Genomic DNA, 13,773 nt, shown 5'->3' on the forward strand with positions numbered 1-13,773 from the left:
GGCAAAAGTGTGTTGAAGCAAAATGGTGCTTACTTTGATTAAATCATGTTTTACAACACTGGTTTATACTTTTCCAAACTTCGCAGCTCTAAAACGACATTTATTTCTGGTGCCATCAATTTTATGTATATCCTCGACTCCGTCGGCTGAGATGAAGACCCGAACATGTTCTGATTCCCCACAATGTTGACCTGTAGGTGTTGACTATAGTTTTCCTTACCACTGTCGAGCAGTAGTCGTGGAGGTTTGCCCAAAAATTCGAAATTGAATTCATGGGAAAAGTTGACATGTCTCAAACTTTGCTCACACTGCTATTTGTTGTTCGATTCTATTTCAACCTTTTAGTTTGGCTACACCGTCTCAGTTATTTTGGGGTGAAGCCAGATGTTTATTGAGATCACTTCTTAGTAATGTGTACCTTAATATTCTGGACATAATATTCACAATTGTACCTGCAGCAAACTCGTTGACAAGATCTGTACTTGACCATCGTTTGTCTTACAAACTTACCTCTAGATACGTAGAAGCTTCGATTTTCTAACTTATTTCGTGCAACTGTGCTGAAATATAAAATAGCATCCCACCCTGTCGCCTGAAGTAGACCCACCTCCCAAAACTTTGACTCCTCCACGTTTGTCGTGCGTCACTACTGTCCCGGGTGGGGTTTATTTTCAAACAATAAAGGGGTGATACGTATGTCTCTCGTGCTTCTTCTCACCATTGTTTCCATAATTATTTCAAATACATTAACTCTATTAAATTATGTAGATTCTTTATTGATTATGTTATACCCAAAGAATATGCAAAATGTTCTCTCATACACATTCGTCGATACTCACACATATATACAAGCGGCTTAATGTCTGGTATACTGGGTAGGTGGAACTTCTTTATAATATACTCGAATATTTAAACACGTTTTGTTTGTTTTTAAATTTCGTAAAAAGCTACAAGAGGGGTATCTGCTTTAGCCGTCCCCAATTTAGGCTAGAGGGAAGGCAGCTAGTCATTACCACCCACCGCCAACTCTTAGGCTACTGTTTTACAAATAAATAGTGGGATTGATAGTTATATTATAACGCCACCCTCCCACGGCTGAAAGGGCAAGCATGTTTAGTGTGACTAGGATGCCAACTAGCAACCCACAGATTACGAGTCGAGTGCCCTAATCATGTCGAGCGAAACACTTTTAAGGTTGTTCTGTCCTAAAACTATTCCCTAAAATTAGATTTTAGTCTCGTGAATATCAAGCAGTATCAGTTTTTTTGTTTGGTTAACTTTATTGCTACGATATCCAAATCTATCCAGTATGTACAAAAATTCAGAAAAACGATATTAATAATTGACTTGTATGCGCGTAGACAATTCTACTATGTATGTTTGACATGGGCCCTGCATGGCCAGTTGGATAGGACGCACAATTCGTAATCTGAGGGTCGCGGATTCGAATCCTCGTCACACCAAACATGCTCGCCCTTTCAGCCGTGAAGGCGTTATAATGTAACGATCAGTCCGACTATTCGTTGGTAAAAAGAGTAGCCCAAGAGTTGTCAGTGGGCGGTGATGACTAGCTGTTTTCTCTCTAGTCGCATACTGCAAAATTATAAACGACCAGCGAAGATAATTCTCGCGTAGCTTAGCGCGAAATTCAAAACAAACTGTTGGATACATAAGTATTGTTGTAAGTAATAGTTATTCTACTTATATATATTGTTGAGTATCATAATTATTCAATAATATATTATTCTATTTCTAAAATAACTTCTACTTTTCAAGGTTATCTCCTAAGCTACAGACGAGAGTATGGTAGTTGGGAGGAGATGAAAATACCACCCCACAAACAAACAGCAACAATAAAAAATCTCCACTGTGGAACAAGGTATCTTTTACGAATAGCAGCAATCAGTCAGACCTCCATAGGAGAATATAGTAAGCCTATTTATGGTCGAACTGAGGGAAAAGGTATGAAATAAATCTACCAAATTTTAATATCACCTTGCTAGATCGTTAACTATCTTTGTATAAGTAATGAAAAGAGTCGTTTGGGGCAACCAGAACAAACTGTTTTTTCGAAAAGTATTACATATATTACATTTTAGTGTTTACTAATATGCTAAGCCTAACTTTTTAATTTTCTCTTGTCCATATACTGCAATACCTTTAGCCTAAACTGCTTTATTATTTAAAGATTCAACATGTTAAATCCAAAACTAACTTTTATTTTTCTTAATATCTGCAAATTGTTTTCTATAAATTGAACTACACTTCTCCGTATCAGATGTTAAGCCTAATTACGTGTTTAATGTTATAATACCATTAGGTTAAGGTGTTATTTCCGCTTTAAAAAGCTTAACACCTTTCTTTGCTTCTTTCCATAGCTCCACAAGCTCCTGCAAAAGAAACGTTTATTAGCGCAAACTCCACATATCTGATTCTTTACAAGGAGGCGTGGAACAACGGACGCTGTCCAATTAGATCGTTTATCATTCGCTACAAACGTTTTTACGCTACTGATTGGACATTAGTAAATAATGATGCCAAATCTTATGTAATTATTAGGGATCTCTCCCCCGGAACCTGGTATAAGGTATGGGTGACGTCACATAACGAAGCTGGCTCAACTGTAGCAGAATATGACGTTGCAACGCTAACACTACATGGTGGTAAGAACTGCAATTTCACACGATTTTAGCATAAGGTTCATTTTGCACTCAGAATCATTCTCGTTATATAACTGTACGTTTTCCATGTTATCATCCAGTTGGACAACAGTAAATTTACAGATGTGAAACGTTAAAATCTGAGGTCCGATTTCCCACACTGGACACATCAGATAAACCAATGTGTTTTTTCTCTCAAACAAACCACAGTTTCCATGTACATGGCAGTCAGAAACAAACCTGAAACTTATCCCTGACATTTCAAACATGTTCACGTATTATAACGTAACGAATGTGTAATTACATTACAATTCACATTATAATAATAAGCACAATTGGCAATTGTTTCATTTTTATTGCATTTTTGATTAATCAAAGGGTTAATTGAAACAAATAAAACTATTCGCGAGCAACAAAAACTTAGGATTGTTATAACTTATTTGAGTGTTTATTTTCTAACGTGAAACATTTACAGAAGGCATTGTATTAAGCTCATGGTTGAACCATTTCCTTAAAACAAGCGAAATATACAAATATCTAACATCCTTGAAGTACAATATCCTATTACTATTGTTTAAACAGGAAAATTAACAGTTTTTAGTTAGAATATTTTTATACTTTTAAAAATTAGGAGCTCATTTGGTACACAGTTTTGCCTATCCAAATTTTTCCTAATGTTTATTACACTTCTGATTTTCTCTTTAATTGGTAGATTTTTAAAAACCGCTCAGAGGAAATGAAACTTCGTGACAAAAGGTGTATAAATAATCAACTGAATTGTCTGAAACTTACATCATAGTGACTATCTAAAAATACTCTTTTTTTTATATGTACCGTTAAAAACAATTTATTTATCTCGATATAATTACGAGTATTATTATTATTATTACTAGTTATGTTTCTGCCTTCTTAATTATATAACTTGGATTCTAAAATGTAAATACACATAAGTAAATAAGAAACTTTTCCAATCTTGCACTCGTACACTAAGCCTGACACTATATGAATGGTGAAGTAGTGACTCACTATTTAATAATGTTGACTAACTTTTAATTGCATTTAATTACGATTCTATCACGCGCATATATATACACGCACACACGTGCTTTCTTACCCTTCTTTACAGGTTTCAATTTAAAAATGTTTTAGAAAAACAATTTATTCGTTACCTGTCCCTAGGAAAACGCACCATCATAAGTGACACCTACCTTGTATACTTGTAATGGTATAAATGCAAATACTAATTAACAAATATGTAATGTACAGAATCCATAACCTTTTTTATAAAATGTTTTTAAAGAAGACATTTATAAAATACCAGTGTCAAAATACTACACAATAATAACATCAAAAATTAATATAATTTAAAAAAATATTTTTCTTGTAATTGAACAAAGAAAAGAAAGACGGGCGGCAAGAGAAATAATAATTATTATTGTTCTATAGTTGTAGTTATTCTTTACACACTGGCTGGCATCGCCAGGTGGTTAGGGCGCTCGACTCGTAATCCGAGAGTCGAGGGTTTGAATCCCCATCACATCAAACATGCTCGCCCTTTGGACGTTAAAATACGACGCTCAATCCACTATTCGTTGGTAAAAGAGTAGCTCGCCCTTTCAGCCGTGGGGGCGTTATAATGATACAGTCAATCCCACTATTCATTGGTAAAAGAACAGCCTAAGATTTGGCGGTGGGTGGTGATGGCTAGCTACCTTCCCTCTAGTCTTACACTACTAAATTAGGGACAGCTAACTCAGATAACCCTCGTGTAGCTTTGTGCAAAATTCAATACAAACAAACAAATCGTCACACACCACCTTATTCTAAGTATCCAGTCAGTATTATTATTCATATTTCTGCTCTTTCGTATAATGTACGTACTAAAGGTAACGGTGTTACACATTGCACCCTTACTGAACGTTTTTTGTTCCAGCCACAGTAGCTCCAGTTTTCTTCGAAAGTAGCCGAGCTCTAGCAAACCTGTGGGAAGATCTAACCATCATTATTCCAATTGTTGCTGCTGTTGTGGCTTTGTCGGTTGTTCTAGGTGTCGCTATTTGCGTATGCTTAAAGAAACGCCAGCATGGTATGTCCTGATTTTATTAATGAGATATTTTTTACTCGTTTATCCGACATTCAGTTGCAGAAAATACTAGAAAATGTAATCACGAAAGTATTAATAATATCGTGTTAGTTTTAAAACCAGAAAATCTTCTTTTTCTTTTTTTGAAAGAATTGATTTAACTTTAAAATTATTTGGTGAATTGAGCGACATCTATCGTAAGGTAGGATTGTCTTTAATCTAACACGACTTTATCACTCTATCCATGACAATTCAGTACATTTTAAAGTGGTTTTCTCTTCTTTTCTGTATGTATAGATATAAAAGTAAAAAAAAACTTTTCATTGAGGATCTAAGTGTAGAGATGGCTAACATCAGTCCTTCAAAAACAATGAAAACAAGACATTTGTGATGGCATTTGTATCCTCCCTACATAATAACACAGACACTCAGTGTAATAGAATGACAAAGATAAACTCCACTGTGAATGAATAGTTGTATATATTACATATATATTAATATCGACGTTTCTTTCAGTTTAATATAGATTTAGAAATGTAACTTATACCGTTAAAAATATGTATTGCGAAATACTCGTTTATTCGCTAAATTGGAAGATTCTCGAGTGTAAGAATCAACAATATATGTTTTACGAAAGCACTAGTCATGTGGTTAAGGCGCTTAAATCGTAATCTGTGGATTATGGGTTCGACTCCTCGTCTAGCCAAACATACCCGCCATTTCACCCATGGACGCGTTATAATGTGACGGTCAGTCCCATTATTCGTTGGTAAAAGAGTAGCCCAAGAGTTGGCGGTAGGCGGTGATGACTAGCACAGATAGCCCTCGTGTACCTTTGCGCGAAATTCGAAAACAAACAAACGAAAGCTCTAACGAATCTTTAGTAGTGTTGGGCTATGTGAAAACTCTATAACCTCACCTAATGTTTATAAACTGACGCGCAAGGAGGCATTATATATTGTTGATTTGCTGCAGTTGGTATACTAGAAACTTCAGAAGCTGTTACTCTGATTAACGCTTATTAATCGGAGACTTCAGATATTTGACCATAAACGTTTATAAGATTTTGAAAATTACAAACCGTTTAATTTCAGTGGATTAACATTGGGCATTAGTATTTTTACGAAGACATTATGTAACTTCAGCGGTTACAAACTCGCGTGTGATCAGAGAAGAGCTAGCTAGCTCCCCGTTGAGTGAATTGTATCTATTCAACTCAGAAATTCATTTGCTCGTCGTCAGCTCTTTATAAGATGTCAAGGGAATTTCGGACCGGATAAAAACTCAACCTCCTTAACAGTGTAGTTATCTCCAGTGATGTCGAGAAACCCACTTGTTGAGAAATTTATATGCAAAAACGGCTCTTTTGGGTTGAGAAAATATTTTACATAGAAGAGCGAACAACGTTTCGACCTTCTTCGGTCATCGTCAGGTTCACAAAGAAAGAGGTAGTGTAGTTATCTATAAATTATAACTGAAAATAATGAAAGTAGTTTCCTTCCTTGAATTTAAAACTGGACGATAAACTGAAATATACAAATATAGCTTTATTTGAATATAAGGAAACTATTTTTATTTGTTATTTCTCTACAGAAGAGATCTATGAAAGAAGAGGAGGTAATTCAAATAGCTTTGCACTAGTGCCACCTAGTGGTCCTAAGAAATATCCGGATACCGTCCAGCACCAAGATGCTCCTATTTATCAAAGCGTTCCGAAAACACAGACACATCTACCTGAGCCTACATCTGCCTCTGAAAACTTGATACATGACTGTCAGAGACAATGTAAGTAATTCTTCTAATAACATTTGGAATTAAACATAACGATAATAGTTTTATTATAAATTAATGACTTTAAGCAGATTTATGCTTGGAAACAAACAAACTGTGACTTAAGCAGAATTTTGTTTTATGATGTTTCCGATAGTACTTGATGGTCATTGGAGGATGACCACACCGTCAACATTGAAGAACGACAATATTGTCAACATTAAACGATGACGACATATCAACATTAAACGATGACGACATTGTCAACAATAAAAGATGATTACATTGTCAATATTAAACAATGACCACACTGTCAACAATAAAAGATGATTACTAGTTTCAGAACACTGTAGTATTGCTCTTACTTATCGTTGATGCATAGATTTCTGATGGTCAACATCAAAGTACCGAACCAAAAATTCACGTTCGTACAAAACTGAATAAATTGAATGAGAGAAACATTTGTCGCTAAAACGAGTGACGAACATTTAAATTTCGTTGTTTGCATCGTATAAAATCTTCGAAAAAATGCGAGAAATGTGTATATCGATGAATTATATTCAACTTGTTATTTGGCTCATATTTCATCATAGGCTGACTTTCTGGTAAAGCTTAGAATTTCAGTGTTTGCATGCCGGGTTCGAATGCGTGCGTTACCACAAAATATTATCCGCGTTATGGATGCCATAAAGAGTGAAAGTCAATCTCTTAGCCAGTGATTGGATGATAAAATATTGTTGACTTACTTCTTTCCCTCCGGTCAGTAGTTAAAAATTAGAAACTAGTTTAGTAGTTTGACTATAAATACAAATTACAAAAACATCGATTAGCAACTCGCCACTGTCAGAAGATAGAATAGACTGTCAAAATCCCTGGTGAATAGGTTATTGAGTTCAACCTCTGTACTAATGTTATAATTTTTGCCTACAATATATTATGGGTTCTGTTTTCACAAGAAGTAAACATCTTTATTTTCTTTTGATAAAAATTATTGATAAATAATTTCTTTGATCTTTTTATCACACCTCTGTTTCTCACCAATATGTAAGTATGGAGTTCAATATATCGTAACGTAATTTTAAAAGTAATACTAAAGTATAATGTTCGTGATTCTCTTTAGATTACGATGATGAACTTGCACCTTACGCCACCTTTCGGCTACCCGGTTGTGATTCGGACACCGAAAGTTCCCAGGGAACAGTTCGAGAACTACAGACCTTTGACAACCAATACGAGTCATCTTTCCCAGATCCTTCGGCTCAGTACGACGTTCTATTTCACGTAAACATACTTTAATCAAATTAGAAAATGGCACCAAACCACCCAACAGTACCACGAATTAAACTTCATCAGGACTGATATTTTTAATATCTAAAATAAAACTTTTCCAGTTTCATTTTTCTTTCCCACAAAATCTGTGCTGAGTGATTATTAACTTGAAATCGTAATTTTCTAAAATATTTCGTATAGAGTAACAGGAATAATTCCAGGATGATAAAGTTGCATATAAACGTGCCTTAAATATTTTTGTATTTATAAAAATAGTGTACCAGTTTTAATTATATGAAATTGACCCCACGGGGATCAACGGTGAGTTTGCGGATTTACAACTGTAAAATCCAGGATTCGATTCCCTGTAGTCTATTGTGTAGCTCTGCGTTAGAAAGATATTTTATTTGGTTTTTGTTAAGCGTAAAGTTATCGAAGCCTGATTTTTAGTGTTATAAGTCCTCTGATTTGCCGCTGAGCTACCGGGCGACTTTTTTTTTTGTCCAACCCATTAATAAACTCTCACCAGGTGGCCTTCAGCTGTATTGTGTAACATCAACATGTAACCAGTAACCGACTGTACAATAGCTATTCTGCAGGTCATGCGCTAATTAGTTGGAATACGTTGTATTGTCATCCTGTTCTCGTTTATTCAAGAAATTACTAGAAACACTTTTAAATGCATCATTTGTTTTAATTTATTTATTGTAATCACCACTGTCTATTAGGTGTTTTCCAAAGCTTTTAATTTTACCTTCAGGCAGGAAGATCCAACCTGGCAAAACGTGAAAACAGACAATCGTCCAAAACGTTGTAAGTATTCGCGGTTTAATCCCTGCTTAAATTATTTTTACTCACTAAATAAGCATCGAAGTGTAGGAAGAAGTGAAACATGCTACGTTAGAAACTCCATGACAACGTACATGTTTTATAAAAACAACAACAATATCCAACTGCACCCTTAACCAGTTCCTTATAAGTTCAACTAATCGTCGCTCATTTTTTTAAATACCCACAAATGTTTGTAGTTGGAAGTTGTTTGTATATTACAGACAGGAGATTTTAAAATGGCGCTATGACAAAATAATACGTTACTTGTTGTTTTATTATTTATAATATTTTAAAGATTTTAGAGTTATGAAAGTGTGAACAAAAGGCTTACACGAATTGAGTATATGACAATAAATTACTTTGGTTTGCTTTTAATTTCGCGCAAAGCTACACGAGTGCTATCTGCACTAGCCGCCCTTAATTTAGCAGTGTAAGAAAAGAGGGAAGGCAGCTAGTCATCACCACCCACCGCCAGTCGTTTTAACAGTATTACGGGTACTAATTTATATAATTCAAATCTTATAAGGCCTGGTATGGCCAGGTGGTTAAGGCACTCGACTCGTAATCTGAGGGTCGCGGGTTCGAAACCACATCACACCAAACATGCTCGTCCTTTTAGCCGTGGGGGCATTATAATGTACGGTCAATCCCACTCTTCGTTAATAAAAGAGTAGCCCAAGAGTTGGCGGTGGATGGTGATGACTAGCCGCCTTCCCTCTAGTCTTAGACCTCTAAATCAGGGACGGCTATCACAGATAGCCCTCGTGTAGCTTTGCGCGAAATTCAAAACAGACAGACAGACTCACGTTACAGCTGATGTGAGATAATAGATTAACGTTACAAATGTAAGTATAGCATGCCCTTGTTTTTAGTTCGTAGAACGCACTAAGCATAACTTTGAACACTTCTTATTGTCTTTAAACTTAGTTTTTCTTACCGAAAGCTCTGATTGTTATGCTGTATTTTAATTTCTTGTCAGTAGGGTATCGGATCTTTGACGTCACTGACGCACAAAAATTGCCTTCTTCAAGTTTCTGGGAAGATTCTCAGCTTCCTGAAGATTCCGTTGTCCAACTTTATAATGAAACTTTAAAACAACTATCAAAGTCCAACGAACCGTCCAGACTTAGGTTAGTAAACGTTAAAAAAACAATAGTTGAACTGTGAGTGGGTGGACAGAGGATGGTTGGTTGGCGTTTTATGGCGCAAAGCAGTTAGGCTATCTGTGCCAAGTGTGGATAGTGAGAAGTGGTAAAGACACTGTAGTTTAGCTATGGAGCCGTTAGAAGTAAACGAAAAATTGATAGAAAAGAAAGAAAACTATAGAAAATAAATTAGATAAAAACATGTAAAACTGTAGTTTTTATTTTCACAAATACTTCCTGATTTCTTCTGTTATATTATTACAGATATCTGAACGATTTTCTTCTGCTAACTTTAGGATTTTGTTATTTTTTTAAGCTGTTGTAGAAGGCTTAATATTATGCTCTTGCTTTTATTAATAGAGTGGTTCATACAATTTAAGAAAAATACTTATATCGTATATGTTGTTCAACGGTCAAAAAAGGGTTGAAAAATTCTAGATAATTCTTAAAATTTTTAGTTGAATTTAAAAGCTTGGTTAGATTTTAATTTGTTTCAGAATGTTTGTCTTTCTAGGCCCGGCATGGCAAAGTGGTTTGGGGCGCTTGACTCTTAATCCGAGGGTTGCGGGTTCGAATCCCAGCCACACTAAACATGCTCGTCCTTTCAGCCGTTTGGGTGTTATTAAGTTACGGCCAATCCCACTATTCGTCGGTAAAAAGTAGCCCAACAGTTGGCGGGGGGTGGTGATGACTGGCTGCCTCCCCTCTAGTCCTACACTGCAAAATTAGGGACGGCTAGTGCAGATAGCCCTCTTGTAGCTTCGCGCGAAATAAAAAAAAAATTTTGTTGTTCTTGTTTCCTTTTGGAAGTAGTGAGGCTATATACGTCATAAGCTATGTTTGTGAAAATTGGTTTAAAGTTGTGTACAACTCTGAATTATAACCCAATAACCAAGGGGATTCAGCAAGCATTTTATTATGAGCCAAACGTTTAACAAATATATTATTAAAAAAATAATTTCACAGGTTAAAAAGAACAAAAACAGAAAATTTTAATAATAATGTAATAAGTTTTCCAGTGGATCAGCGGCAGGTTTAATGTTTTACGATGCTAAAATTCGGGATTCCATTCCTGCAGGAAAATAGTGTAGGTAATCTGTACGTTCTAATCGAAATTAAGTAGATTTTGTTTGTTTGAATTTGAGCACAAAGCTGCACAATGGGCTATCTGTGCTCTGCCCATCACGGGTATCTAAACCCAGTTTCTAGCGGTGTGAGTTCGCAGAGATACCGCTGTGCCACTGGGGGACAAATTAAGTAGAATTATCAAATATCCGTATGTGATTTCTTATTACAGTAAAGTCACATCTTGTTATTCTGCTGTGTTCACCGAGAAGAATCGAACCCCTGAATTTAGCGTTCTAAATCTAAAGTCTTACCGCCTGGAGGACCAAACAGAAATAAGCTAATATTTCATGGCGGCGTTATTAATTAATATAAAAGAGAAATTGGTAATTAAAATAACTATGAAAAATCATAAAGTATTTAAAACAAACATGTAAATTAATAGCATTAGGTGAGAAATTTAAGTAAGTTAGTCCCTATGGGCCACGAGGGGACAGTGGCTTAAGTGTACAAGTCAGTTAAATATTGTAAAGAAATATTCAGCTTTTGTTGATGTATACATGAAAATATTGTATGTTAACCTATACGTGTCGTTCTGATTGTGGTTTTCATTCTCTTAGTTACATCATTTTATAATATAATAGTAACAAACTGGAAAACGGAAGTGGGGCCGACAAAAAGTTTATTTTGGTGACTAAAATCGTGGAAGCTTGTTCAGGTGGAATGCTGTTGGCAAGTGGCAATAGTCACTGGCGAAACGTTGGAAGTGGACAAGGAGAGAAGAGTGGATTGTATTTTTAACTATACTGAGATTGTTTCGTACGATATGATAACCTGCGTGTGTTTTAAATTCATGTTGTTTCGAAGGACAAGAAAGAAACCGAATTGTTTAACTCTAGTGAATTGTTTCGAAGGATATCACGGAAATCGAACGTGTTTTGTACGCAGTGTTGCGTAGGGCACCAAAGAAACCGGCCGAATGTGTTTTGAACAGATTGCTGCGTACGGACATCACAGAAACCGAACATGTTGTGAACACACTGTTGTGTAAGGACATCACAGAAACCGAACATGTTGTGAACACGCTGTTGTGTATGGATATTACGGAAACCGAACGTCTTGTAAACACACTGTTGTGTATGGATATTACGGAAACCGAACATGTTGTGAACACACTGTTGTGTATGGATATTACGGAAACCGAACATGTTGTGAACACACTGTTGTGTATGGATATTACGGAAACCGAACGTCTTGTGAACACACTATTGTGTATGGATATTACGGAAACCGAACGTCTTGTGAACACACTGTTGTGTATGGATATTACGGAAACCGAACGTCTTGTGAACACACTGTTGTGTATGGATATTACGGAAACCGAACGTCTTGTGAACACACTGTTGTGTATGGATATTACGGAAACCGAACGTCTTGTGAACACACTGTTGTGTATGGATATTACGGAAACCGAACGTCTTGTGAACACACTGTTGTGTATGGATATTACGGAAACCGAACGTCTTGTGAACACAGATTGTTGTGTAGGGTGTTAAAAACTAATTTTTTACCTTCAGTGAAATTGTTTCTTAAGTTATGATGGAAACTGAACTGTTTTTAAGTTCTATGGAATGAATAGTTTTCCGTTCGTATGATATAACAGTATTCAAAAGGTTTAACTTTAGTGAGATTGTTTCATAGGTTATATATAACAGACACGTTTAAACTTTTAAGTGCGATTGTGCAAGGTGTTGAATGTTCTAGTTCTGTCATTTTGTTTTACCAAAATGATACGGCAGATGTCGCTAGTGATTAGAGAGATTGAATTTCCAAACAAAATTCGATCAAATGGACGGGAACTCTAAGAACTATAATTGACAGGATCTATTAGTGATATTGTATATTTATGTCGTTATAATACACGTGCCTACATCTGCGTACAATAATAAGTGAAAAACGTGACATAAAAGTGCTTGTTTTTGTTATTGTAAAAAAGTAAACATGTGAATTCCTTGTGATATAGCGGTTGTTCATATATCTACAAATATTCTCGTGTGTCATAAACTTGTTTTATATTTACATTTCAAGAAGTCCGGGCGTATTCAGTTTCTTTCGTATAGTATTAAATACGTATTAAAGAGTGAAGATTTCGTTTATCTCGACACTGCTTGTGACTGACCATCTATTAAAATATCCGCTGAAACCAGTTGTATAGAAATCTCCAGCTCTATGTACAGTGTTCACTATTTTTAACTTGTGTTTTTCAATACTTTGAGTCAACATGCTAATCTGTAAAAAGGCTTAAGTGCATCAGGTATTAAACCACCTTTTTCTCTTAAGCCTTTTTCTTATTATTATTACCTTGAATTCAGTATTTACTCTATAGTTTTGTTTACCATTTTTATTAAGTAACGAATGTAACACATTTTCAGGGGTCAATAAGAGAGGCTAGAGGTCATGTTGGGGTGACAAAAAACTGCAATTTTTATTGAACGTGGGGAGCTCTCGTAAATATAAATATTTATTAATATTATAAGACATATTTCATATGTCCTATTGTTCTTTTCAATGGCTATGTCTATATATATAAAAGGACTGAAATTATTCTGAATATTTGAATTATTGTGTCGTTACCAGTAGAGTTTCAATAAAGTTGTACACGTGTGCTTATAAAAGTCAACTTTCAAGAATGAGATACTTTATTTCAGTTTTGAATTTCAAGTGTACACAAGAACACTTCATTCTAAAACTTTATCACATGTTCCTTCTCACTATGTTTACTACGTTTCTAAATTTGAGATATAACACTGAATATAATCGACAGTCACTCAGTCAGTAAACTCCTGTAAAAAAAATATATAGAACAACAGTCGCTATACACAGCTTAAGCTATCAACAAAATAAATGCATAACTTATACATTGAATACAATACGCCTACACCTAACATTA

At 35.3% G+C, this 13,773-nt stretch overlaps 1 protein-coding gene across 5 annotated transcripts in view; it reads left to right on the plus strand.

Annotated features, from left to right (window-relative positions):
- The window catches only part of LOC143243012 (cell adhesion molecule Dscam1-like), a 118,745-nt gene extending 105,244 nt beyond the window's left edge, over window positions 1-13,501 (plus strand). The window contains exons 26-33 of one of the 5 annotated variants that reach the window (XR_013023716.1): window positions 1,777-1,962; window positions 2,379-2,663; window positions 4,594-4,746; window positions 6,337-6,528; window positions 7,634-7,794; window positions 8,543-8,595; window positions 9,593-9,743; window positions 11,468-13,501. Coding sequence is in view for 4 of the 5 variants with exons in the window: in XM_076486652.1 (XP_076342767.1) it covers window positions 1,777-1,962; window positions 2,379-2,663; window positions 4,594-4,746; window positions 6,337-6,528; window positions 7,634-7,775; window positions 8,543-8,595; window positions 9,593-9,743; window positions 11,468-11,624 (1,319 nt within the window). In the remaining variant the exon portion in view is untranslated. Of the gene's footprint in view, window positions 1-1,776; window positions 1,963-2,378; window positions 2,664-4,593; window positions 4,747-6,336; window positions 6,529-7,633; window positions 7,795-8,542; window positions 8,596-9,592; window positions 9,744-11,443 lie in introns of those variants that run through there. The other 4 variants (XM_076486652.1, XM_076486653.1, XM_076486654.1 and 1 more) reach the window with 4 other exon arrangements.
- Window positions 13,502-13,773: the final 272 nt, after the last annotated feature.

This window comes from Tachypleus tridentatus, chromosome 2 (assembly GCF_004210375.1).
Source record: "Tachypleus tridentatus isolate NWPU-2018 chromosome 2, ASM421037v1, whole genome shotgun sequence".
Classification (NCBI taxonomy): Eukaryota; Metazoa; Arthropoda; class Merostomata; order Xiphosura; family Limulidae; genus Tachypleus; species Tachypleus tridentatus.